The 26,573-nt window shown below is 41.2% G+C and overlaps 1 protein-coding gene across 11 annotated transcripts in view; it reads right to left on the bottom strand.

The window, feature by feature from the left end:
* The window catches only part of thrab (thyroid hormone receptor alpha b), a 162,942-nt gene that overhangs the window by 30,925 nt on the left and 105,444 nt on the right, over window positions 1-26,573 (bottom strand). For 5 of the 11 annotated variants that reach the window (XM_067576045.1, XM_067576044.1, XM_067576042.1 and 2 more), the window contains 3 exons: window positions 17,477-17,906; window positions 7,394-7,455; window positions 1,155-1,255 (listed from right to left, as the gene is read on the bottom strand). In XM_067576045.1, coding sequence (XP_067432146.1) covers window positions 1,155-1,255; window positions 7,394-7,455; window positions 17,477-17,532 — 219 coding nt within the window. In that variant the 5' untranslated portion in view covers window positions 17,533-17,906. Of the gene's footprint in view, window positions 1-1,154; window positions 1,256-7,393; window positions 7,456-11,670; window positions 11,881-17,476; window positions 17,907-26,573 lie in introns of those variants that run through there. The other 6 variants (XM_067576046.1, XM_067576047.1, XM_067576043.1 and 3 more) reach the window with 3 other exon arrangements.

The following is a 26,573-nucleotide window of genomic DNA, read 5'->3' as shown; positions in this document are numbered from 1 at the left end:
GTGACGACTCGGTGTGATGCACCAAAAACACTCAGCAGTGCAGTAAACATCATGGAACAACCTAGGTACTGGATGTGCCTGTAACTATAACTATAGATTTATAATATCAGCCATATAAATATCACTTATAAATATCAGGCCAGCAGCTCACTAATGTTTTTCATCTTCTCTCTTGTGATTCCCACCCTCACTGGAGCAGCCATCTGAATAGCTTAGTAGGAATATTGTCTTTTTTCAGGAATAAGGGCAAAAACCGGAATATTTTGTGCCTGTAAATGTAGTCAGTGTGAATGACAGACAGGCGAAGTGACGTTTTGACAGTTGTTACTGCTGCTTCTTGCATGTGACAATTATAGGAAATAAAATGTTCAATCTAACATATGACCTAATTTGTTGTCTGCCTGACTTGCTACCAAGCCTGAGGCAATTTGTATAAATCTTAACATTCACATATTGTAGTGTTGGAAGTCAAAACTGTAGTGGGAAATGAATGTATATACATTAAATAAACCTCGATATTATAACAGCATTAGATTAAAGGTATTCTTTTACTATATAATATAATATAATACAATATAATATAATAATAAACTTTATTTATACAACTTTATTTACATCTATGAATGAGCATAGACACATTTCTCTCTCTCTCTCTCTTTGTTTTTGTTTTTTTAGAGGTGGCTCAATCAATCACACATCAACTACATCATCGCCCCACAAGCTTATTCACAAACCCTTCAGTGGCGCCTTAGATATCACGTCACTCATTAACAAACAACGACAGCAGGAACAGAAGGAGACTAATCGTACGGCAGACTGACAGCGAGGCAGACAGATGATACGAGGCTGAGAGCTGACGTGACAGACTGACAGGTTTCATACATATATATATATATACATCAATACATCATCTTTGCCGGTGTGTTTATGAGCTCGGGTGTATGTGTGTGCACGCTTTGAAGTAAGTGACTGTTTGTGCATCACTGCGCGCCTGAGTATTTGTCAGTTATGTGACGTTTACGTGTAGAGAGGCAGTTGACTTCAAAGGCAGTGTATCAGGTTTTCTGGCAGATATTATGTGGGTTATGAACCTTGTGTATCTGAAACTTTGGTTTCGTGTGTGTGTGTGTGTGTGTGTGTGTGTGCAACTGTACCTTGCAGCCCTCGCAGGTAATGCAGCGGTAGTGGTAACCTGTGGCCTTGTCACCACACACCACACATGGCTCATCCTTCTCGAGGTAGCTGGGGATGTACCCTGAAACAGAAGCAGAGGCAAACACAGTTAATAAGGTTATCACTTGTTTAAAATCACTTCTTCCTTTATTGATCTACCTCTATTAAAGATGTTGTAGACACACCTCCTGTGTCCATCGCACTATTATCCCATCACTCTCACCCTACAATTTATTCAGTTTTTCTGTTAGTGTGTTCACTCAGCTGTATTTTCTATTTCTATGAATCATTCTGGGTTTGTGCTTTCGGATTAATTGCGTCGATGTTCTCTAATTCCTTAATCTTTTGTTCGATGTACCTTTGTATGTGGAGTATGATATGATTATTCCAGTTAAAACTGCTTTTCCTGTTTCCCAAAGTAGTGTTGATGTTATTTCTGAAGGAATCATGTAATTATCAAAGTCAGGATCGTCGAGTAAGGATATATTAAATCGCCATCTACTGGATGGTTTGTGAAGATGGTTAGTAGTCCAGGTGAGAGAAACAGGAGCGTGGTCACTAATGATGATTGGATGATTTATGGAACTACTGAGTTATACTACTACTGAGTATAGCTCCACTGTACCCAGCCAACATAACCCTCCAAATACACCCTGACACATGATTTTTTACCACCGCAGTAGATTTGGAGATTCACAACAACTCTGGAAAAGCTTCAAACGAGCCATTTACGGATGTTATTCTGTGCAATAAACACACTGAGAGCTAGAATCATGAGCTTTCTCTCCTGCCTCACTTTCCAAATGATGAAAAATCACCCTCTAGTCTGTCTGCTGTGATATATGAATGTGTTTATTTTCTTGGCCCGGGGAGACACGCGATACAGTAGTAGTTATGGTCACGCTTGAACATAATCTTGACATAAACATACAGCAGTTGGACCCGGTTTCTCTACAGTTGTCTTGCAACAATCAATTACAAAAACTGTCCCACATTACCCTACTTCACCCTACACATCTATACATCACTGCAGCCAAGTGAGAAGGTAAACCACCGGAGGTCAGCAGAAACAAGATTTCCAGGGGGGGGGGGGTGTGTTTAGTTTCCTCTTAAGCCAGACTTAAAGTTTGAATTATGATTGGCTGAGAAAAACAAAACACACATTTTTGTTACCTCATCCTTCTCATTCTTTGTATGAACATATTTCAAATGAATATGGTAAAAACATTATGAATAGGGCCTTTAATATCAGTATAGTTTGCTGTAATCCTATGTTCTTGACTCTGAGAAATGTTTTTTTTAATTACCTGTATTATAATTATTATAAGGTATATATAGGTTGCATTAACTACACTGCCAGCAGATCTAAATATGTTTGGATTGTTCTCCCTCCCTCCCTCTACAATCCTCCTCTCTCTGCAGTCTTTCCTCTGCCCCTAAACTCAGGACAGTTTGTTCTTTTTCCATACTGCCTGCAAGACCAGTGAGACTGCACGAGGGAGGGAGACACAGAGACACAGGAAATAGCAGATTTCCAGACATTTCATATGATATATAGCTAAGAAAGTAGGAGGGGGAGGAGATGGTACACTGCAAGTCACAAATAAATACACAAGTATGTGTGTGTGTGTTAAAGACTGAACACACACACACACACACACACAGAGAGAGAGAGGCACTGGCAACTCTTTGCCCTCTGTACATACTGTACATATGTGTGCATATGTGTGTGTGTCTCATGACATATACGGTTCACTTGTGTGTGTACCAAGACGTGATGAGAGCTGTGACTGGCAGTGTCAGTTGGGCCCTGCCTTTTGGCTTTGTTACAGATTTTAGAGGCGGGGGGTTGGGGGTTAGGGGGTTGATGTGGGGGTGGGCAAGAAGAGGATGGTGGGAAAGAGAGAAAAAAGAAGAGAGGAGGGAAAGAGCAACGGTTGAACGCCAAAGGGGGGAAAATGACATTTTGACCAAATTGATTTTTGTATATAATTTAAATATCTTTCTGTTGATAAGAAAAATCCATTAGGTATTATAATGAGAATATAGACAGAGAGAAAAACAGAAAAGACTCAAGGGAAAACTTGAATGAATTATGGAGTGAAAAGCAACACAAGTGCATTTCCTAATGAAAAGTAGTGAAAGAAAATAACACTTAACCCTTAGGAGAGGAAACAAGACGAGGTTAAAAGCTAGTGTATGGCTGGACTGTATGTAACGTAGCTATAATAAAATCCAAACTGTTATGTAGCTTAATAAAATAAAAACAATTGAATAAAGTCTGATCTGTTCATTTTAATACATTTATATCTATTGAAACGTGGTTATATCTGTACATATGGAGCCCCAGAGGCAACGCTGTTGTTCTGTCCAGTAAAAACATGAAGCTTCACTTAACATTCAGACAAACTAATGTGGCAGCTACAATCATTAGATTTCATCTGTGAGACCAACGTTTATCTTCCAAAAGGAATTATATCATATATCAAAATGCTACAGAGACATCGGAGCCAGCAGTAAATCACAAAAGAGCTGCACAGATCAGCTCATCGGATCATATTCTCGCCGGGAGGAAGACGGACATCGACTGGCCGATCGGGCTGCTAGCAGCAGAAATGACCGGCTGGTCACACCCTGCCAGCGGCTCCTCATGTCTCCGAAAACATCGGAACAAATTTCCCAATAGGTGCTATTTTGATAAACTGACCACACACTGGAAATCTCAAAATCTTTGCCATCACTGCCAGTTGGTGCGAAATGCATTCTGGGATACTTGGCTGTCCCAGGCTTTAGTTGACCAATGGTGTCAGGGGAGAATGGTACAATTATAACATCTCCAAATTGTAACTCATATTTTTTCCTCATCACACACACACATATGCCTCACATCATCTTAGCCCCTTTAAAAAATCAACAGGATCCAACTGTCATCTTCGAGATATTGGTAAAAATCTACTTTGCGCATCGTATGTGAAAATACAGATGTAACACCAATCACTACATAGCCCACAATGCCTTTCATGTGTATCCATTATTTCAGAACGGCAAGAAAAAACTGTTGGAAAGAGAGAGTTTGTGCCACCAGAGGTATTCAGGTGGAATTTTCCATGCCCTTCCTTGCTCCAAAGTATGTCAGGATGAATTAAGCATTCGGAAATAATGTCAAGTTGTTTTTTGCTCACATTGCAAATGCAAGTCACTACTGCATTTATGCACATTCTTACAACTGACCCGCAGTGCACCGATTAATTTTTTTATAATTATGTAGCGTCTAGCACTTTAGAACAAGAGAAGACATGTCCACCGTACTACGAGTGAAATATTTTGCCTGCAAGTGACACAGTAATTTAGCAAAAAACAAAAAATGTGTCACTTCTCCTTTAACTTCATCACTCAGTCAGTGACTCAGTGACTCAGGGACAGACATATGCGTTTATAGGGCTGGTCCCTGCAGTCCAGCCAAAAAAAAACCCCCAAGAAAAATAATACGGAGAAAGAGAAGAGGAGGAGAAGGCGCAGTTAAGAGGAAGCAGAAGAGAAACAGGCCAAATGAAAGATAACAAGGACATCCGAGAATGATCATATAGGAAAAATGTCAGCTCCAGTGTGTCAGCAGGGCAAGCAGCAGCAGCAGCAGCAGCAGCAGCAGCAGCCGGATCCAGAGAGCCAGTCTGCTGTGGCCGTGTTTGGAAGCCAAGCCCAAAATCAATACTGCTGCGGCTCTTTGGCTCTGGCTACCCGCCCCTCCCATAACGGGCCCTGCAATACCTCCACCAACAAAACCCAGGAAAGGGAAGGAGGTTTTTCTAGCATGGTTGAGTCAAGATAAATATTTTGTCTTCACAAGTTTCCCAACATAGTAGCCGCCATTGCGTTTTATTATTATTATTATTAATGCGTGGATCAAGGCAGTATGAATCAGGTCCCCGAAGGACTCTCAGGATTATTTCTCCAAGGTCCTTACATGACAACATCGCTAGTGAGGTGACATTTGAGACTGTAAACATTGAGGACATTAGGGGACAAGACTCAAACTAGACACAGAAGCCGAAGTTGAAACAACAGCTGTTATACAAAATCTAGTGTTGACGACTACGGCTGTGTTTATGGGCCCCGGTCCTGATTGGCACAAAAATACTGTCGGTCTATCAGGTTTTATTTACTGTTAAGTTGTTCACATAATTGCAATAAAAAGGGTTTATTACACTATGGGTGTAAGAGAATTAACTAGTGCTGCAAATAATGATAATAATGATTAGTTTCATTATAAATGAAACTTTGGTTTTTCCCAAAGGACAAAGTGTCTCTTTCAGGTTGCTTATTTTGTCAGAACAGGAGCAGAACAGCTTATGGGATTGAGAAAAGCTACGAATCATCACACTGGAAAATACAGATGTTTGGCATATGAACTGATTGATTGTTAAAGCTGCATTAATAGACTTTTTTTGGGGGGGGGTGGGGGGGCAGCAGAACAAGCTGAAAACACAGCACTGACACATTATCACCTTATAAACTTTGCTAAAGTAAGTTTATAAGGTGGTGTTGGTAGCAAACAGTTTACACATTCAGCAGACACGGAGCAACATTAGCATTAATTTAGAGTCGTGTTTCTGTTCACCCGACAAAGTCCGACATTCACTCTGCTTTCAGCTCAGTTTTGACCTTCGAATCACGAGGGAAATATCCGCTATGTTCACCGACTAGTTGCTAACTTTGTCTGTTTGCTGGTTGGTGATGGGCAGGTAGTAAACAGTGAGTTTATCAGAGCTTTTTCCACTAAACAAAAGGTGGCTGGAAACAAGGTTGAGGAAAGTGTGAGAAACAGGAAACTTGCAAGTCATGAAACCAAAACAATGAGCTGAAAGATGCTAAAACGCTCCATAGAGCCGACCAGGATTGGAGAGTCGGGTAATAATTCTGTGTAAGTTCATCACTACGAGCAACTCTTTTCAAATTACACACGATCATTTAATTCATTGTAAGTAAAATTTAAAAAAAATTATATAATAAATCTTCTGTCTGTCCAGCAAATCAATTCACCAATCATTTCATTACTAGAATTGATTCAGTCATCACTGAGTAAACTGCATTTTAATTAACATTTCAGATTGAGTGAGTTGAGGCTGAATAGTATTTGTAGCATTATTTCACTTATTAAAAAGATGCTTTTACATCACAACAGAATGCATTATACTTATTATACCTATCATGTTAAGAAAGATTATTCCAAAGTATGCCTCTTTATGAAATTAGGATAATGAGAAGTGACTATCAGGCTGCGTTCTACAGACCACATTGTAAAACTGACCGATATTGACGCACATGTTAGACAAGTGCTCTTACTGAAAGGCTGTTGAGGCGTCTAAAGTGTGGTTGAGGGTCTACTCTCCCACAGGAAAACGCTGACATCATTACAGTGTATGTAATTCAATCTTTCAAACCAACCATGCCCCTCAGACAGACATATTGTCATATTTTCCCAGTTTTCAAATGGACCATGGCAGGTAGAATATGGTACAAGGTTCCAGCTGTGAAGCAGAGAGGCAGGCAACTAGCCCGCTAAGAGGGAACATTCGTGGAAAGGACTGGCCTTGGGGGGATATATTTTATAAATGCCGAATCAACCATCCTGTATACTCTGATTTTTTTTTTTTATGTTGGTATTCCTCCCACTCTATCTCTGTCTGTATCTCTCACTTTCATTTTTTATTTGCTTCTTTAAACTTGGGGAATTTGGAGCTGTCACTCAGACAATGTGCTACACAAGAAAAGCAGGCAGAGCAGAGAGCTTTCATTTATTGATGACAGATGCCAAGTTGTTTTCCTTTTTCTCTTTGGAAGTGACAAATCGAAAGCGTAATGCGCACAAGGCAGCAATGAATCATGTACCACTAGCTTCTTGGCACTCACTCAACTGTTTGCATTCACTATAGTAAGACTGACAGCTACTTCCTTTTCTACTATCTTCCTTTTTCAAATAGATTCTGAGAATCCCAAAATATATCAACAAAAAAAAACATCCCTAAATAAAATACTGAGAAAGTGGTTTTCAGAATGAATAGCTCCCTGCATTTGGAGAGCATTTATTTTCCAAAGCAGAGGTGTGTTTCTAAAGATACATCAGACTTCATCCACACTTCAGATAGTGGAAGTTTGTTTCCTAGCCGCCACTTCCAAGTTGCTTCTGAGAGTCTCAAAACACCATCTGTCAGTTACTCACCAGTCATACTCTTCACCGAACATTGGCTGTTCTTCCTCTTCCTTTTCGGGCCATTGAGCCACCTGAGAGAGAGAGAGAAAAAAGAAAGAGAAATAAGAAAATGTGCGAGTGAATATACTCCCCATTTACACCTGGTTTTGACATAAAATCTATATCTGGATATGTTATCTGGATGAGGAAAGGTAACATGAATCACATTGGCAGGTGGTGTCAAAGGAAAGAAAGAAAGTAAACCGTCCAACAACTCCGCCTCTACCTGCTCTGTCGAACAAGCCCGGCATAAAGCTACAGTTCCTTTGCAGAGGAAGTGTTCTTGACTCATGCTCCCTTAAGTTGGTACCAGGATTGTTGACAAGTCCGTCCAAAGATTGCTCATTGATACCCGAGCGTAAATGCAAATACGTGTTATCAGATGTCCGTGGTTATGTATCTAGATACAGATCACATGCTAATACCAGCTGTAAATGGGGTCTATGACAAGAACCGGAGCACAAATTAACAACAGATCAAGCAGTAAAGTGTTTGTGTTTTCATGGTTTTGTGTTTTTATGTCGCCTTGCTGGAAAAACAAATTTCCTCTTGTGGGACAATAAAAAAACTGAAGTGAAGAGAAAAAAAACAACGTAAAGCATCAGGACAATTAGGTTCATGAAAAAAGGACACTGAACTGACTACTTTTAAGCATTTGTCAACCTTCTGGTGTTCACATTATCATCCTGTATCCCTGAACCAGCCTACAATGTGGTACTTAAATTAGCTTAAAAAAAAAAACAGAAGCATGGTTTGCTGCCACTTTGATTTCTAACAGAGGAGTATTGGAGCTCTCTAGACCATTAATTAAAGGTTCAGTCATGAGCACTATGTCAAACGGGAAGAGGGAAAAACAGAGGAAAAACTCAGCTCTTGAGGGAGCTCCCAAAAATAATCGAAGCAGCAGGAAAAAGATTTTGTGCGGAATACAATCAACCTCCCCCCCTCCCCCCTAAAACTGCTCCAATTATTAGTGTACACACGGGAAAGCCAGAAAAGACACAACAGTGGCGACACAAACACGCTAATATGTATCAAGCATACGCAAAGCAACACACGTGTGCACGCGGGACGCGGACGCACACACACCTGCAACCACACGGACACGCGAAAGGCATGTAGAGCGCAGATGGGAACTGGCAGCTCTAAAGGGAATTATGAAAGTACGGAGATGGAGGATGGGGAGGGGGAGTGTTTCTGAAAAGAGGGTAAGGGAGAGTCAGTGAGTGCTCCATGTCAGTAGTTTAGATTCCCGAGAGTCCAGCTCTCTGCTCTCAGACACTATAGCCTCCAGCTTTCCTCCCACACCAGGGCCCTTTAATACCAGCTCCTGGAGCGGGAGCAGGATGCCATTAGACCATAAATAAAACGAGGTCCCACTCTGTGAAGACGCGGTACACAGGACTATAGGTTACATTAGCTCTATGATAGAGATGAATTACAGTATGTTCTTTATTATCTGGAAGAAAGACCCCTCCTCTGTCGCTCTTCCTGAGGTTTCAACCTTTTTTCCATTAAATTTTATTTTCCAAATCGAGGGTCTAAAGATAGAGTAGTATGTTATAAAGCTTGTAAAGCCTTTTGTGATTGTGGAAAATGAATTATTTGTGATATAAAAAGCTGAGTTGACAATAAGAAAACTGTCTCAACTGTACAATGTATAGAAAAATCCATTAAGTACTATTTATACTGTGTACTCAGGCTTTTAATGTACAAGAAATGAAAGCTCCTTGCCTTTTAATCTATTGAAAATGTCAGTAACATGGAAACTCTTCCATGTTCCATTTTTCCTCTTTACCTCGCTCCCCTGTCCCCAACAATACATTTATATATAAACACAAAATGCTGTTCCTGAATGTGCTTTGCATGGTGAGACAATTCAATTTCAGAGCATATTGACATCTTTCTTGATATTTTATCACTTTTTCCTTTAGAGTAAGTAGTATGAAACTCTGATGCAGTGTTCATTTCATTGTGTCTTTTGAATCCTGAGGTTTTTTTTTAGTTTATTACACTCTATTTATATCTTCATAGTCTTGTTCTTTGCTTACATGTACAGACGTGACCTGACAAAGATCTTTAACAGAATAACGGGCTCTAGTCAAGGTAGTCCGTACATGAAAACATATTTTTTCTAACGTTCCCATGCTTTATAATGAGGAGACCTATTTTGTTCCCCATGAATGGTCAAGAGGTCAGTCACTTCTTCTAAATGACCCACAGGTTTCTCACTTCTCTTATAAGCCGGCCTGTTTTTCTATTTCCCAACAGCAAACAATGTTTGCCCCGGGGAAACGTAAAAAATATAATTGGTTCAGTTAAGGAGTTACACTAATTGAGCCTTAATAAGATTTATTTTATTTGTATCCATTTCAAATGCCAACTCAACTCCTACACGTTTTTTACCTTGGCTTCAATCATAACACTGTTTCGCTCTCAGTTATGGTTGTCTTTGCCCTTTTCAGAATACATCAGATGGCTTTAACAGGGTATTAAATTAATCTCTTAGATAGCCTATTGTGTTAAGCTTGATTTGTCATGATTGTTGTGCCTGAAGCATCTTATTAGAAACTCATGAGTGGCCAAACCCATGGATGTAATGTTCCCTGTCATCATGCTGGGGTGTGGGGAGGATCTAACCTGACAACTGCCTCCAACAGCTGAGTCACGGTACTCACCTGTAATGACATTAATCAACATGTCTTGGCAGACAATAACAGCAAAGTATTCGAGGTGGATATTTCACAATGTAATGACATAAGTAATCCGAGAGCTCTTGAAAGTTGCCCACTGCTTTTCATTCACGTCGCTGGCAAAATTAAGTGTCAATAGGCTTAGAGAAAAAGGATTAAAGCTGTCAAAGCAGAAGACAAGGTGGGGTTTTTTCACTCTCTGCCACTCAAAGGTATATATGTCTCTCCGTCTGCCAACTGCTTTCAACATCACTCCATACAGCCGCTGGAGGCGACAACCGTCAAATCGTCAGCTAGATGACAGTTCAGCCCTCCCGTGTGGCTGCATGTTGTTGAAGATGGAAACATTAGCAAACTGGATAAAAAACAGATACTCTTTATTATTCAGGGTCCCTGTCACTCCTACGATGACAGTCACTCCTACGCATCTCTGTTCTCTACTGAGATCTTGCCTTACAACAACAGGTAAGATCCCACAGCCTGCCACATGTTGAGCTTTGTTTTGCCTCATCCGAGCTGTTCGGTTTAACAACAGCCAGAGCGTTGGCGCCGCAAATCACCTGCTCTCTGAAGACGCTCTAACCCTCCATTAGGAGATGATCAGTCCCAAATTAGCACTAATGAGTAAATTAGCACCCTTGCAGCCTAAATATATAGCTATATATTATATATGGACAGCTGATAGTAGAGAAGAGAGAGAGGGGCATGACATCCCTCGCTGGACTCGAACCAGGGACGTTGTGGTCATGTGGCATGCACTGTAACCATTCAGCTACCAGGGCACTGCGAGCTTAGCATTCTTGGCACAGTCTCACAAATGCTTCTCATAGTTCTAAGAGCTCTCAGTGAAAGAATAAGAAGAAGAGCATCATCAGAACAAACAATATAGAAAAACATAACAACAGAACAACATAATATATACACAATAACGGTGCAGCGTTCACCTTTCCATGCAGATTTACTGCAGGAGGTCACACTTTAAACAATAATTACCTTCTTTGTCCGACATGATGGTCGATTTGCTTGGATGCAAAACACAGCGAGTGAATCGTGTCGGCACTTAGTGCGAATATACAAGTACGCCTGTTTCTGGATGAAAACATCATGCATTATCAAATGTTTTTTTTTTTTTAAACAGAACGTAGAGTTTCTCGCAGGTCGAGGCACGCCGCCGTGTGTTGCACATACCACAGAGAGCTTTTTCGATTTCCAACTCTTGACAGGATACAGGATTGCAACACACAGCTCTAAATATGTACGATCCCGCACACTGTGCCTCTGAGCAACCTGAGCCAACCCCAAAGAAACCTGCACATACTGTACTTACTGCTGCCTCTCCAGCACGCACACACACACACCCACACACACACACACACACACACACACACACACACACACACACTATAAAACTACATTTGATTTGTAAGACAATTCGATTCCTATGGTGCAATCACTGTGCCGAATATGTACACATGTTGCGCAACTAAAAGAGCACACACACGGCCCAAAGTATCAACGACATGCGCCAAAAGAGATGAAATGAAGAAGACTTACAGTACTGACCTGATGACGCAGTGGGACTGTAAAATATGCATGGCGGAGGAGTGGTGCTAGTTGAAGTTGCAGATGTAGCTGACTAGCTGTCACACAGCTCTCATACACAGAGTCTTACTCTCTGTCTATATGTGTTTCTCACCCTGACGTCTCCACCGGTTATACTATGTTTAGCCTGCTGACCCACTCAATATACACTCTGCCTCTCCCTCCCTCTTCCTCCTCCTTGCTAGTACCACCCAGTCTACCCTGATTGGAGAAAAGCCAGTTTCTCCACCTGTGACTTTGACAGTGACTGCGGAGAGCGTCTAACAGGTAATTGCCGAGCTGCCAGGTAACTGAGCACTCCCATGAGACTCGGCTATTTTAAGACGGAGCGGCGCGGGTTTCATTAAGGCTACAGCGGCACGCACGACTGCAAAGAGATACCCGGGAGCATAGCAAAACAGCGGAGTCGACACCGCTGACGGAGAACCACATGTCCTCTCACACACACGATCCTCTTAAATTGGCACACTCAGTATTCTATATTTGTGGCATTGTCAACAAACCCCCATGTGATATCTCTTTACAGAAACAATGTCTGGTTACTCTGAGAGAAATAGTCCCTATAAAACTGGCTGACAGCGAGTTCTGTGTAGGAGGAACACGTGTGTGAAGATGTGTTGCTGCTGAATTTCCTAAATGTCATTTTTCATTACAGTGAGCGCCACTTCCAAGCTCTATCTGTACAGGTAGATACCAGCAGATGTAAAGGGAGAGCCTTTAAATGAATAAAAAAAGGAAGACTGAGAAACACCTGCTTTGAAGCTCAACCTCCTCAAACTGACAGAACAATAGAAAGTCACTCAGAATAGTCGGGAGAATTATATCCATAACAGCGTCTGAATGAGGCCCGCTGTCCTATGTTTAGAGTGCCACAGTGGGCTATTGTTCAGCGTGCATGCTACAGGCCTACAGCTGGGACTATCCCGTCCTATACATCCAGCGCTAATGGACACTTTGTTCCCTCGTGTGTCCCGCCACTGTCTAAATTACAGGCCGAGCTAGAAGGGGGTTATAGCTTACCGCCGAGCGAAAGCAAGACAACTCCCTCTGTCCAAATACACGAGTGTACATTAACCCACACAAAACCGATAATAAACACATGCAGCACAATACATCCGTGACTATGAAACTCTTTCAAAAAAAGACTCAATGGCTGCGTTTCATCATGCGTCTTGAGATCTTGTGACATCGTCGAAGTAAAAATAAATGCTGAGTTGATGAATTAACAAATGTCCGGGGGCAGCTGCATGTGAATCTGTTGCAGCATATTTGCATTATGTGACTTGTAGGTGTTGCATTTAAGCTGTTTCATCAGTAAAAACATCACCAGTCAAAATCGTAACCAAAGCAAACAACTCGTCTGACTTGTGAGCAGCGTGATGGCTTTTCATGATCTTGAACGTGTCCTACAGTAGTTGCTGTTCTTGGCTTAAGTGAGTTATTTTAAAGAAAATATTTTTATAATCCACGCAGCCATGCGACAACAGTAGTTTTATCCATTCACAAAGCCTCCAATGTATGACTCAAAGTCTTTGGCATAAAGTCAGCATTAAATCAGGTTTGCTCAGTCTGTTCTTTCATTTTTACCTTCAAAAGCAACAATTTTCTGTAAATATCGGTTTGAAAATGTCACAGCTGATGAGATTGCTGTTGAGATTCCTGCAGGGGGAAAACTTATATTGTACAAATCCAGGAAAAATAATTGACCGAGGGAAATTGACAGTCGTTTCAGTCAATTACTGTGATTAGAGGAGGTGTTCGCTGGCTGACTCACTGAGTGACACACACACACACACACACACACGCTGCTGGCACTAATGGCAGTTTAAACATTTTTAAAGAGGCTAGATCGCCATGGTAACTGAGGTTTCGGTGAACTGGAACAGGGGGGAAACAGGAGGTTAAAGGATCAAAATGTATAAAAAAAACGGTGATCTTTCAAGAAACAGCTCTCCCTCTCCAAAAACATAATATATATATATATATATATATATATATATATATATATATATATATATATATATATATACATATATATATATTAGGAATACCTTGCAACTCAAAAATGATTAGATTTCAATCAACACAATGTCCACGCCCTATAGGTTTATGTATACACCTAACACATATAGACATACCCACATTATGAAACACTTAACAAAACAAAACGCTGTCATCTTTTAAAAAGAAATACCGGTACATACAGCGACTCACACCCTATTTCAAACAGACAGCATTCACTGACTTTCAAAACCTACCTTGATTTATAAAACTGGTGACATAGCAAGTCGTTAAATCCATAGCAAGAGAGAGAATAACAATGCCTTTAACCCACACATGACAGGACATCCTCATGTCCAGGGGAAGGAAAAGCTGAATCTTGTTTACGTTTTTAGTGGCACCACAGGCCAACTATACCACAGCATGCCAGGGGGGAAAGAACCTGAGACACACACACACACACAGACACTGGAGGCAGCGGTAGACATTACATGCAGTGAGGAAGAAAACACGAGGGGGGGAGGCCTGATTAGGTGACAGAAGGTAAAGAAAAACAATATAGTATGTGGCTTGGAAAATGATCACATTTTCTATCAGTGTGTCAAGATGCATGTGACCTTATTTCTCTACATGTTTGAATGTATGTCTGGACTGATTTATCTCCCTCTGGATGCACAGATAGGCTCGAGCGTTTTCCTTGACACAGATACCGAGGAGCGATACAGTTATTATCACTCATCTCACGCTATTTTACAGCCGAGCAAAACGGTTCCTACCTGTGGTGAAATTCAGATGAGCACTGATACCCCTTCTAACAAAGAGGAAAACAGGAGCCGAGGAGAAGTAATATCACGTGCAAATACTACATCCACTTCACCTTTTCCATCTGATATGCTGAGTAATTAAAAATAATTCATATCATTTATTGTGAGTTTATCTTTATAGCACCGTTTGGACTGTTGCCAAAAAAAAAACTGGATCAACATCTAACTGTGGTCTCTCCTTTCATACATGTTTGACTGGAGGCTCTCAGATAAGTGCAGGGGATAAAAAAAACCCCAAAAAAACAGGCCTCTCGCAATACTTCAAAAACAACTACTTCTGCATGCGACAAACCACGCGCATCACTTAATATGGCGCAAGCCTTCGCCGCTGTTCATGCAACACGGTGCAACCGGCCTTGCATCAGCTGTAACACATCATAAACACATGTTAGGAGAAGTGACGCGGAAAGCAGAAATGTTGCAACTTACATGTGTTTGGATTCAATCCAGCGTGACATAAACTTTACAACAATGAGCCATCAAGCTTAAGTTTGAGTGGTTTTATGAGGAAAAGTGACAAAAAATAGCATTAAGCTCAGAAACTCCAGTGAAACATAATGTTCTTGTATGGTTTCATTATTATTTAAACATACCTGCAACATATCCTATTACAGATATCACACGATCTTATATTCTATAGGTACAGGGCGTTCTTTTCTCTGTCTGCATGATGGTAACCATAGCATCACTTCAAAGAAGCCGGACCAGTTCAAAACAACAGGCTGACATTATGGAGAGGGGAGGGGCAGAGGTTTAATGCAATCCACTGTCATGCTGAATACACCACTAATATCCACTCTTAAGTAGCAACCACTCGGTCTGAAGCTCCCAGAGCTTAATCCTTTGTGCTTTTAATTATCCCAGAGGTGCAAAGCACCGCAGCCGACACTCTGTGCAGGTGTCGGGAACGCACGCAGAGATATGCAGAATACTTACACACGGAACATGTCAAATTAAACCAAAGCAAAGGCCTGTGCACAGACTTCTACATGCATGACCGCACCAACTGTCTCTGTCCCCATGCGGCAGAGCTGTTAATCTCCTGACAGGTGTCCATGTTAGCTGAGGAATCTATCCAGGCTCGGTCGGATTGACTTTCTTAACACACGCTTGTAATACAGCACATGGAGACACCAGGGTGGGGAATATGATGCAGCATTCGAGGCAGCCAGCTAGCAACTCCACATAGTGATAATAACATTATTACTATTATTAATATGTGAATTTAATTTTAATGTGTGCGGTGGGGAGAGATAGCAAAGATTCATAAGCCAAAAAGGTCATTAGACTTTCAAATTCAAGTCTAATGTTGCCTTCACATGCTCCTCTTATCTTACTTCTTAGTCTGAAAGTGGTGGCAAATGCCTTGTTTTTTTGTTTTTTTACAAAATAAATAAGAAATAATCCTGCTAAAATTGTCTTTTTGAATGCCTGAATTGGCAAAATGCATAGTAATAATGTTTGAATTACTTTACTATCAAAAATTACATCATGTAGCAACTAGAAATGTCAGTTTCAGTTAATTTTGCTTTCCACAGACTGACACCTATTAGCTAGTACCTAACTGGTTAATTTTTATGAAGCTGTGTGACTTCATATCCACGCCATGAAGTCAGAGGACACAAACACAATAAACACACCCGTCACCTGCCCAGCACGGTTCTGTTAAACCAGAGACACCGCAGCTACACCTTATTTTATCCAGGTTAAAGGCTACTCACAGCACAGCACGGCTATGCTAACAATGCTAATCCATGCTAACTAGCTGCTAGCCGCCGTGCAGGCTGGTAAAACGGATCTGTCTCTTTGTATTTGAAGGGTTGGCGCTCCTGTCAGTGTCGAAACCTCTGTGTGAGACGCTTCGGTTGGTAAATGTGTGTTTTTAAAACTTATTTCACTCTCTGACCCGCAAGGTACCGAAATTTTGGCACCGATTGAACTGACCTGAATAACTAATGAGTAATGAGTTCAGCACCAAACCCTAGTATGCAAATTAACCTATAGACCGACACGCGTATCCAGTCAAAATAAAATCTCGGGTTAACTGTTGACATCCATGGTGGCAACACAAATAAGCCTGCAGCTAAATGCTACTTGCAGTGTTTACTCCCTGAAAACTATATTAGCATGACAAATAAAGATTAAACAAAATGAAAACAGAATCATTCACGATCTGATCAAGCAAAAGCTCCCAAGTAGCATCGTACACTTATTTTCTGAGGACACACACACCCATAATTACACTTCCAAACACACTTGAGAAAAGTGCTTTGCAAATTAACTGACCTCCTTTCTAAAGGCCAAAGCTGACTGATATTGACTGATAACTGTTCCTTTTTACCCGGAGGCCTCTTCTAAGCAGAGGGCCCCCTTCCTTTAGCAGAGAGGCTCCATTCCACTAATATTATGTTTTCATTAATGAGAAGGGGCTTAAACAGCGCCGTGTTTGTTTGTGTATGGGCCTGCCCGACTGGCTCTGCTTCTCAAGAAACGAAGGAGAAGAGGAGGAGGGGGCGGGGGGGGGGAGTGTCGGCGTCAGATGTAGCTATAGGCCTTAGCTCTTGGAAAACAATTCAGACAAGGGGAAGAGAGCGGCGGGGAGGAAAAGAGGCTGCTTGGTTGTTTAGCTTGTCTGGAAAAAAAAAATGGTTTAGAGACGTAAAAACAGAGAGCACCATGAGAAAGATTTAGACGATTAAAGAGAGGCTGACAAAGAAAAATTCCCTTCCTTCATGTCCTCAGACAACCTTCTCAATAAATATCACCACAACACAATGGTATAACAGAAAGCCATGTCTGCTTCTTTTCAGATATATGAAGCCCTGAGCCCCAACATGACACCCAAGCAAATTCAAATAACAGGGTTCAGCGGCGGATCCGCACTAGCGACAGAAAGACAACGAAGTTCAAGAGGATTTTAATGTCCGACTCACCGTTTCTCTTCTCCCTCTGATGGGTTAGGGTCCTGCTCCTTGGGCATGTGTTCCATTCACCTTAATTCCATCCAGCAGCCAATCATGAGAGACTGAGGCAAGCCCCACCCTCGGATTAACACTTGTCATTCGCCGGTCGGGAGGGGCCAGTCAGTGAAACATGACAGGGTCCCGTCCCTGAGTTCTTGGGAGGGGGGGGAAAGGAGGGGGGGAGGGAGGGGATGGGACAGGGTGGGGGGGGGTGGGGGAGGGTGGTTCGCCAGAGGGAGCGGACCCCCTCGTGAGGTCGGTGTTGTGTGGCTCGGCGTGAAGCTGCAAGATACGGAATATGTCGGAGATTCTGCAGGGGGGTAAATCGGATGGCCCCGGGGCCGCGGCTGGAGGTGGATGTGGGTCTCTCAGGGATGCGGAGAGTGAGGAGTGATCCACTCTGGAAGACAGAAGAAAGACACAATCAGATTACACCGTCTCGCTAAAGCTTAAACGATTAATCTGTCTGTTGATAATCGATTAATCGTTTAAGGGAAAAGTACCAAGGAATCACTTGTTATGACTTCTTATATATGGACATTTACTGGTCGGACAAAACAAGACACTTTTCACTACTTAATGACATTTAATAAACCAAACAATTCATCAGTTGATTCAATCAGATGTATCAATAATAGAAAGCAGCTCTAACTAAGCTAAGTGTCTGCAATGAACTTTCAAATTCTGGTGGTTTTAGATCAGGTGCAGCTCAAAGACTGATGAACGCATCACTTGGAGTTCTGCACAGATCAAAAGGTGAGACCTGAAGCCCCACCAGTACCCTTTGTTTCAAAACCTGAACCCAACTGAATTTCACCAGTGCCTCCATAAGCTTTGTGTTGGTTTGAGATCTTCAGAGATCACCGAGTTCATCTTAAATACATGTTCCTCAAGTTGCTCACCAAAGATATGTAGCCATAGTGACTAAATAAGAGCTTCCCTAAATGCTCCACCACATGTTGAGTCTACACTGTGTTACGCTGTCAACTCCACTAAGCCTCCTATGCGAGCGAGTCTCACATTCCGTCTAACATTACATGACCCTTGATCACATGTAACGGAGGCTTTTCCTCATGAAGCCGGCAGCGAAGGGATTCCTCCGAGTCACACACCACGTTAAAACTGGATGCAGTGGCCGGGAGGTCAGAGGGGAAACTCCATCACCTTCAACTATTGCCGTTACAACTGGCTAGTTCCTGGAAACTGCTCAGGGAATGTCACCTCATACGCGGGGTTAAGTAGCTTTAAGATGAGCAGCTGAATCTGCGTGAAAGAGTATGTGCATTTGTGTGCGTACATGTGTAAGTAGTCAAGGGGTCTTGATCCATCACCCGCCCCCCCCGTCTGCCTTCTCCGTTGTCCGAGGAAGGCTTTATTCTTTTCCTTCGCTAATCCCTGGTTCAATGCCTTTCTAATCCGGAGCAGTGGGACACGGCACATGAGAATGTCCTTAAACATGACTGATATTATTGTTGCTTTTACTGCTAATGGAGTGATTATAGGCCATATTCAAAACAACCTTTCTGTGCTGTTAAAGCAGCTTTTCATCGCCTACAGTTTATGTTGTTTTGACCGAATATCATAGCAGAAGGCGACTGATTCAAACTCCAACATCTTCAGTGTGTTGCTGACGGCATCTCAGAAAACAGTAATAATAAATTACAACTGTTAAATTAAAAAAAAGTAAACGAGATAATGATTTTGGTGATTAAACATCAAATTAGACCAGACATTACTTATTATATTGCTTCATGTGTATAAACACGGTTTGAAAAACCACTGAGATGATGATTAAACTGACTCAGTACCCTGTATTAATTGAGATGAAAGACCCTAGCTTTGTTTTTTCGAGCCGTCATCCTTTCAATTTATAAAAGAATCTGCTTGACATGCTAAGAAATAATAAAAAGGAGTAATTGAGAGGCAAAATGATCCATTAGTTCATGGCGGTAAGGATTTCAATGCACTGACTAAACACCTTCAAGAGTCTATAATCTGTTGAACTTGTGAATAAATGGTACCACATTTGGTGTCAGAATGACTTAATTAGCATGCGTGAAAACATTGCTGCCTTACATGGAACAGCAACTTTCACTATGTTAAAAAGCTTTTAATAGCCCTATAAATGGCAGAACATATTTATTTATGGCTCATCGCTGAAGTTGTGATAAAAAAAAACCAAAAAAAAAAAAAAACCATGTGGTTTCCTCAGCCAGATGTAAGGATGGTCCACAGATGAGGCTTCTATAAGATGATATAAGGGGGCGGGGGGCATGTTGTTGAGAAGGAGCTCTCTTAAATCATTGTTAACCATGTTATTCATGTGATAAATAGCTGAATCATATTAGAAAAACGCAGTGTGATTTGTTTTTGCTGAAACATTAATGTCGGTTAATTACAATTTCAAATGTAACATCAACATAACACCTCTGCAACTTTAACCTTTTGTCCCACTTGTTATGTTTCAAATGAAAACTACTCTAATCATACTTAATTCACTGTGCAACAAACGCAATTTCTCAAGCAAGCACTTAAAATACACTAACACATACAGCACGCACACACAAAAACAAACCGCTGCCAGCGAGCCACACGGACAACCCGTTCATTGTTATGAAAAAAAAGGTCAGGCAGAGTTGACTGCCACTCTGACCCCAGCAGGAGCGACTGCGGTGTGAATAGGAGAGTAATGACATAAGCCCCGGAGGCCTACCACTAATGGAGTGTGCTTTATCAAAGGCCTTCTCTCTATCACATCGACTGTAGCTGCAAGTGGCACTGGTCTCAGTGCTGTTGTTTTGTTTGTAACGCAAACAATTAGTTGTTTATCACAGTTGGACAGAGAGGACAGAGAAGAAAAGGGGTACATTGTTTGATAAGTAACTGAAATGAATTCTAAGTACCAGCAAATAAATGAACAAATGTCCCACCTCATTTACAGAAACATTGAACTATTAGACAGAAAACTCCCTTTAATGACCTGATTGTTTATATCTTCTTCATATTCCTCTCTAAAGCCAGAGATAGCAAGTCTGAGTGGTCACAACAGGCTCAGGTATTCCTTAATTTCTGATTTAAAGTTTACCTGAAATCAAAATACTTCTCGCTTTTTGGGAAATATAAACAATAATGATACTACAGCAGATGTGAATGAGGGGTAAAACTGTTTTTACTGCTAACTGGAGCGAGTCATTGCCCTGTAGAGCGTATGAACGTTGATATGAAGATGATTTTTGCCTTTTTTCAACAAGCACACATAACATTGTTCAGCGATTTAAGGGGTTAAGGGAAACTAAGCTAGCCTAGCTTACTAGCACTTCTCACAATCTGAATATTCCTCACTTTTTATGTAAGGAAATATAAACTATCATGATACTACAGCTATTAAGTATTATTTTTTAATGCTTTTTCCCCTTTCTCTACAAGCACACAGTTGATTTAAGAGATCTTTCCCTTTACAACTGAAGGGAAGCTAGGCTAAGCTAACTACTCTCCACTCGGAAAGTGGAAGCTAGTTAGCCTAGCTTACTAACGTTAGCAATGATTCCCACCAGGTGTTACTTTTTGTTCATGTTATTTCAATATCTGCTGAGTCATTGGCAGATCCTGCACACTAAGTACATTACATGACTTGAATATAAACAAAACAGTTAGCCTAGCTGGCTAACTGTCTTAAATGTATTGATATTGGTAATAACAAGCTAAAACAAACACCAAGAATGTACATTATACACTGGTTTCTTAGCAGAAATTAATTTCAATTTAAGTTTAAAGGCAAAAATCACCTTTTACAACACATATTGAATTTTAGGACAGTTTATTTTGTTTTTTTCCCATGGATAATAGAGAAAATATTAAACAAATAACATTGCAGAAAAAGTCACAACAGTAGTCTAATAAATCTCTCAGCAGGCCTTAAGTTGCCTTCCTTCATCATCACTACCGTGTCCTTGTATGACTTCTTTCGCACTTGGTCCCACCCAGGAAGTTGTGCTTATATTAATATGCCCTATATTCAAGAGCAGTTTGTCAAGTGGTCTAGAGCCTGAAAAAGAGTACACAAATAACATGAGCGGAGGAAAGAGAGCAGACAAGGAGAGAAAAAGAGACGGAAAGAACATGAGATTAAGTGAAATTGAGATAATATAAACTTTCTGGAGCGGGGACATGTAGGTTAAGTTCATGAAAGGTAAAACAAAAGCGCTTGATTTTGTTCGTTTTTGGCACGAGGACAAAATAAACCAACTTATCAGAGTTAGAAGACAAATAACAGGAAGAGAGCAGGGCGTGACGACAGGCATTTAGGGCTTTCAGCTGTTTTTGAGTAAGTATGTACATAAAGTAACAGTCAAAATGTTGGACACACCTTCCCATTCACTTTTGAATGGTACTGTGTACAGATAAATGATTGTACACTTATCAGTATCAGATTTATTTGCATAACTATTTATGGCCTGTGCCCATAAATGAGCTGTTAAATGTGAATATATCCAGCTCATTGTGCACATCATGCTGTGATTGTATCGGGGGGGAAAAATCATGTGTAATAATATATAATAGATGATCAATGGCTTTGGTAGAAGGTGTTGAAATAGCAGTCAAGTTAAAAGGATACTCCAGTTGCTTTTAAGATTTGTTTTTGGGCATTAAAGTAGAGAAGCAGACAGGACATGTGGGAAGCAATAGAAGCGGATGATGTGAAGTTCCCTGACTGGATTTAAGCCCGGCATGTGTCGCCACCAAAATTAATCTATTGAGCATCAAATATTCTCTCTTTTGGCTTAAAAGGCGTCTCTAAAACAGTTACAGTCTCCTCATTTGTCAAGGGAAGGCAGCCATGGTTTGATGATGGAAAAAGTATTAAAATGTCCATAGTAACTCAAACCACTCCTGCAGCACAATCCATCCCACTGTTGTCCATCCCACACTCACCAGTTTGCCATTTTACACTGGCTACTTCCAGCAAAGCTTTGAAGCTCTGAGGATGGCAACAGAGCCAGATAGAAGCAGTGTTTTTTTTACTATTTTTATACAGTCTATGGTTTTTTACCATAATTTTTAGTGCATTATCACAGACAGCAGCTGTTAATGGTAAACGCCCTAACCCCAGGCCCCAGGATATCGTCCCTTTTAGCCATGTTTTAATGCAACCATGAGATTAGAGTTGGGAACCGAAAACCAGCTCCACAGTAGAATTGAATCCAAAATGCCAAGAACCGGGTACAAATTAAATTATTTAAATTTCTGTTCTGCTTATCTGTTCCTAAACACGATAACCTTTTATTGTTGCAAACAAAGGTTTACATATCTGCAGGGACGTGGCTATCTGCCGGGACCTGTCTACGTCATGCATCAATGCAACAGCGTGTCAGTTTGTATAGATATGAGCGACGTCACATCAGTCGTGAAAGACGGATCATGGCAAATGCTCAAAAGCGTGGCTTTGCCTTATTAAGGAAAATAACGAGGCAAAGCGCAATGCCTGCTGTAAGTCAGGTTGCCATCAAATTTGACCAAACATTTAAGGTAACATGGCGTCAATTTAAAAGAATGTCCGGTGTTTGATGTATTGCAGCCTCCTAGCTAGCACCTCGCTAGCACGTCCAGCACAGCCAGGGATACCTAGCCACGACGCACCGTGTATGTATGTACTGTATTCATGTTGTCATTAAGCTGTTGCTTTTCTTTTTCAACTTTTTCTTGTAGTTCAGCAACATACAGGAACTCCTCAGCCGCATTCAGACTAAAAACATCCCCGTGCAAGACAATACACGGGGCTTGTTGTTTAAAGTGCCGGTGAGACAATGAAAGACAATCCAGCAAGTCCTGTTGCAGTAACAGATTATTGCGTTTAAAGGCTGATCAGAAAAACACTGCACAGCGGTTTGTAATAATCACTGAATTTTACAACTCTGGAAAGTTATCATGTTGCAACCTTGTTTACTAGTGCGCACATGTGGGACACGTCTGTGCCTGCGGACCCCCCCAAAAAAGTATGTACGGAACCACGTGCGCATCTGCGTGCAAGTCCACAGCTGTCCATGGACAAGGAAAGTATGAAAGTATGGCCTTTATAGTGACAGCGCACTGTGTCACTGAGGGAAAGAAGTCAAAAAGACTTTGAATTTGATTATTTTAATGAAACAATAAAAGTCAAAGGAATTGGAGTTGAAACTGGGAATTAGAATCGATAAAATTCAAATGATACCCAACCCTACATGAGATTCTGGTTTGTTATAACAGCACAAGTCACCATAGTCAAGAGATACCAGTATCACTCATATAGATGTAGTATGTACTATACAGAGAGGCTATTAAAGGTAGTCCTCATGTAAAACACATTGGATCTTGTAGAAATGTATTCCTCTTTCTTAAAATATTCATACACCAAATGAATATCCTAAATTTGATTCAGCTATATTTAATATCGACTTGAACAAAGACAAAAAAACACCTCAGGCTACGGCCTTTGGGGCAAATGATCTACAATATTTTCATAGTGGTGCACAGATTCTGTATTTCTGATGCACAGGACGACATCTGAAAAGATAGAAGACAGAATGACAGATGCAAGACAGTCACTGAGCACGAATGAAATTAGAAGTTTGCAATAATATGTTGACTTGAAAAAATAAATCCCAGCATGTAAGTTCTCAAATGTTTTACAATAATATCATCTTTGTTGCTTACTCTCTCTCTCTCTCTCTCTCTCTCTCTCTCTCTCTCTATCACACGCACACACACACACACACTACAACTCACATGGCTCAGCCTCATGCACCTTGATTCTCTTCCCTCCAGTACACCCTCCAAATTTTAATTGGGCCTGCGAAAACTGGCATTTCCCCCCAAGCGGGGCTCACCTTTAATTGCACGCTCTGAAATACAGACTTAAAAATGCATCAAAAGAATAACTAGTGAACGCATGTTGATGCCTGGAGAAGCTGGGAATTAATTAAACATGACCTACTCTCTTTATCCCCAATTCCAGGCCAAAGAGATCGATGTCCCTCTGTTCTTCAGAAAGAGAGGTGAAAAAAACAACAACAACAAAAAAAAAAAGAAAGAAAGAGGTGGATGAATTCTTTGGTTCAAAGTGTGAAATGTAGCTCTACACCAGGAAGAAATCATTAAGTTCAAGGATGTTTGGGTTGTGTTTTGATAGAGATAAATGACTTGAAATTGTTATTGAAGATATGTGTAATGCACGGAATACCAATGCCAGAAATAATACCCTGCCATTAAAAGCCTATACCACATTTTATTAGTAGCAATACTTTAAGAATGACTGTGTTTTAATAAGAGTGGATGTGTGACAGTGGGGCAGTGCAGCGCTCTGCTTCCACTCCCTGCAGGCATGCTGGGCGTGCCAACCGTTTGTTCTCATATTCATGCTGCAGCTTTCATGGCGGCAGAATGAGAGGCACGGCTGCGAGTGCGAGCGCTCCCGCCGACCGTCCGCGGCTTGTTGACAAAGCAGACGCACGGAGTGAAATACGGCGTTATTGTGCTTACACAGCCGACAGTCGGGGCGAGCCCACGGAACGCCACAAAGCCCGTCTGTATGAGATGTTTTTACACCCCCACGCAGACCGAGAGAGAACACAACACCACCAACATGGCAAAGCAGTGATAGATAACATTATTACATGCCCTCAAACGCAACTGTAACTGTTTAATTTGGCTTTAGCTTTTTAGCTAACTTGTTACAATGTGGCAAACATCACTATATGCAAACATAAAGTTCACAATGTTATTGTAGCTGCTAAAAATCAGGCGCTCACAAGTATGCAGATCAAAAACAACAACATCAGTTATAAACGATCAATTCCTAATGTTTAAAGTTTTTGCCGTGGTATCAGTTCAGTATCAGTACAGAGATATTTAAGCAGGTATCTTATCAAAGTCATAATTTTTTATATTTAGGAACTTTTTTCTCCTCAGAGACTCATCATTTGGGAGTCGATGAAGTTTATATAAGCATGGACGTTTGGAGAAAGTACGGCAGATGAAGAGTATCTATGAAGGGCAGCTTCTTTCAAGGATGTGACATAGTTGGCATGCAGCCTTTGTTGCGTGTTGCGCAATCGATTCAAATATTGAGGACACTAACAAAAAAACACCTAAAGTCACTATCTTCCATACATACATCCACATAAAATACACACACACACAGAGTCCTTTAACCCCCAGCTGGAGCTGCTCACTGGGGGTTTTTAACTGTGAATAGGACATTACTACATTCTCAGTTAAACCTTCCTGGATAAACTGGTATTTTGTGATTCAGTCTGACAATGCAGCTACTCAGAATGCTTGTGTGAATGTCCACCTGTCCTCCTAACCTCCTGTCTAGACGTTGGGACCGTGCGTGTACCGTCATGCATTCTTGATCTTTCTGTCTGCCGTCGCTCAGCTTCTAAAATCGGTTCATTAAGAGAGAGATGCAAACCACACAGAGAGAGTAGCGACACGTTAGCCAAACTTGACGACATTTGTCTAAAAAGCGAGATAAACAGAAGTGAAATTACATTTTATTTGCTAATTGTTTCAGTGCGGTGAAAAAACAGGAATCTGGCTGCTCTGGAGACAGACGAGAGGTCTCATTTTCACCCTCTGCACGTCTCCCTTCAAATCTCATTCAATTTAAAAGTCAAACATCTGAAAAAAAAAAAAAACTGACTGCAATTTGATTCAGTTCTCTTTGACCAATCATCAACTTTAAGGGGAGCAGCCTGATCCACCTGTTAATGCATCTACATGCTTCCTGCAGCTGCTGGCGTGCAGCTCAGCTCAGATGTGTCATTTTTTTCTTATTATACTTCTTTTCATTTCAAACACACCGACATCAAAATGAGATCCTTACATGTAAGTTCTCCCTTTCCCCATGAGAGGAAAAAGGATTAGAGCGCAGCAGGTAGAAGATAATGGTGCATACACGTGTGGCTGCAGTGAGCAAATTTCAACCCCCCCCGCACCCCCGCCCGCCCCCCCTTAAGCTCTTGAGGAGAACGCTTGTCAAAATCCACTCTATGACAACAGACGTGGGGTCAGTGCTCCCGATTCCCAA

The sequence above is a fragment of the Thunnus thynnus genome, chromosome 20 (assembly GCF_963924715.1).
Source record: "Thunnus thynnus chromosome 20, fThuThy2.1, whole genome shotgun sequence".
NCBI lineage: Eukaryota > Metazoa > Chordata > Actinopteri > Scombriformes > Scombridae > Thunnus > Thunnus thynnus.
Note: the sequence above shows the minus strand (reverse complement) of the source record. Positions and strands in the feature narration are given on the sequence as shown.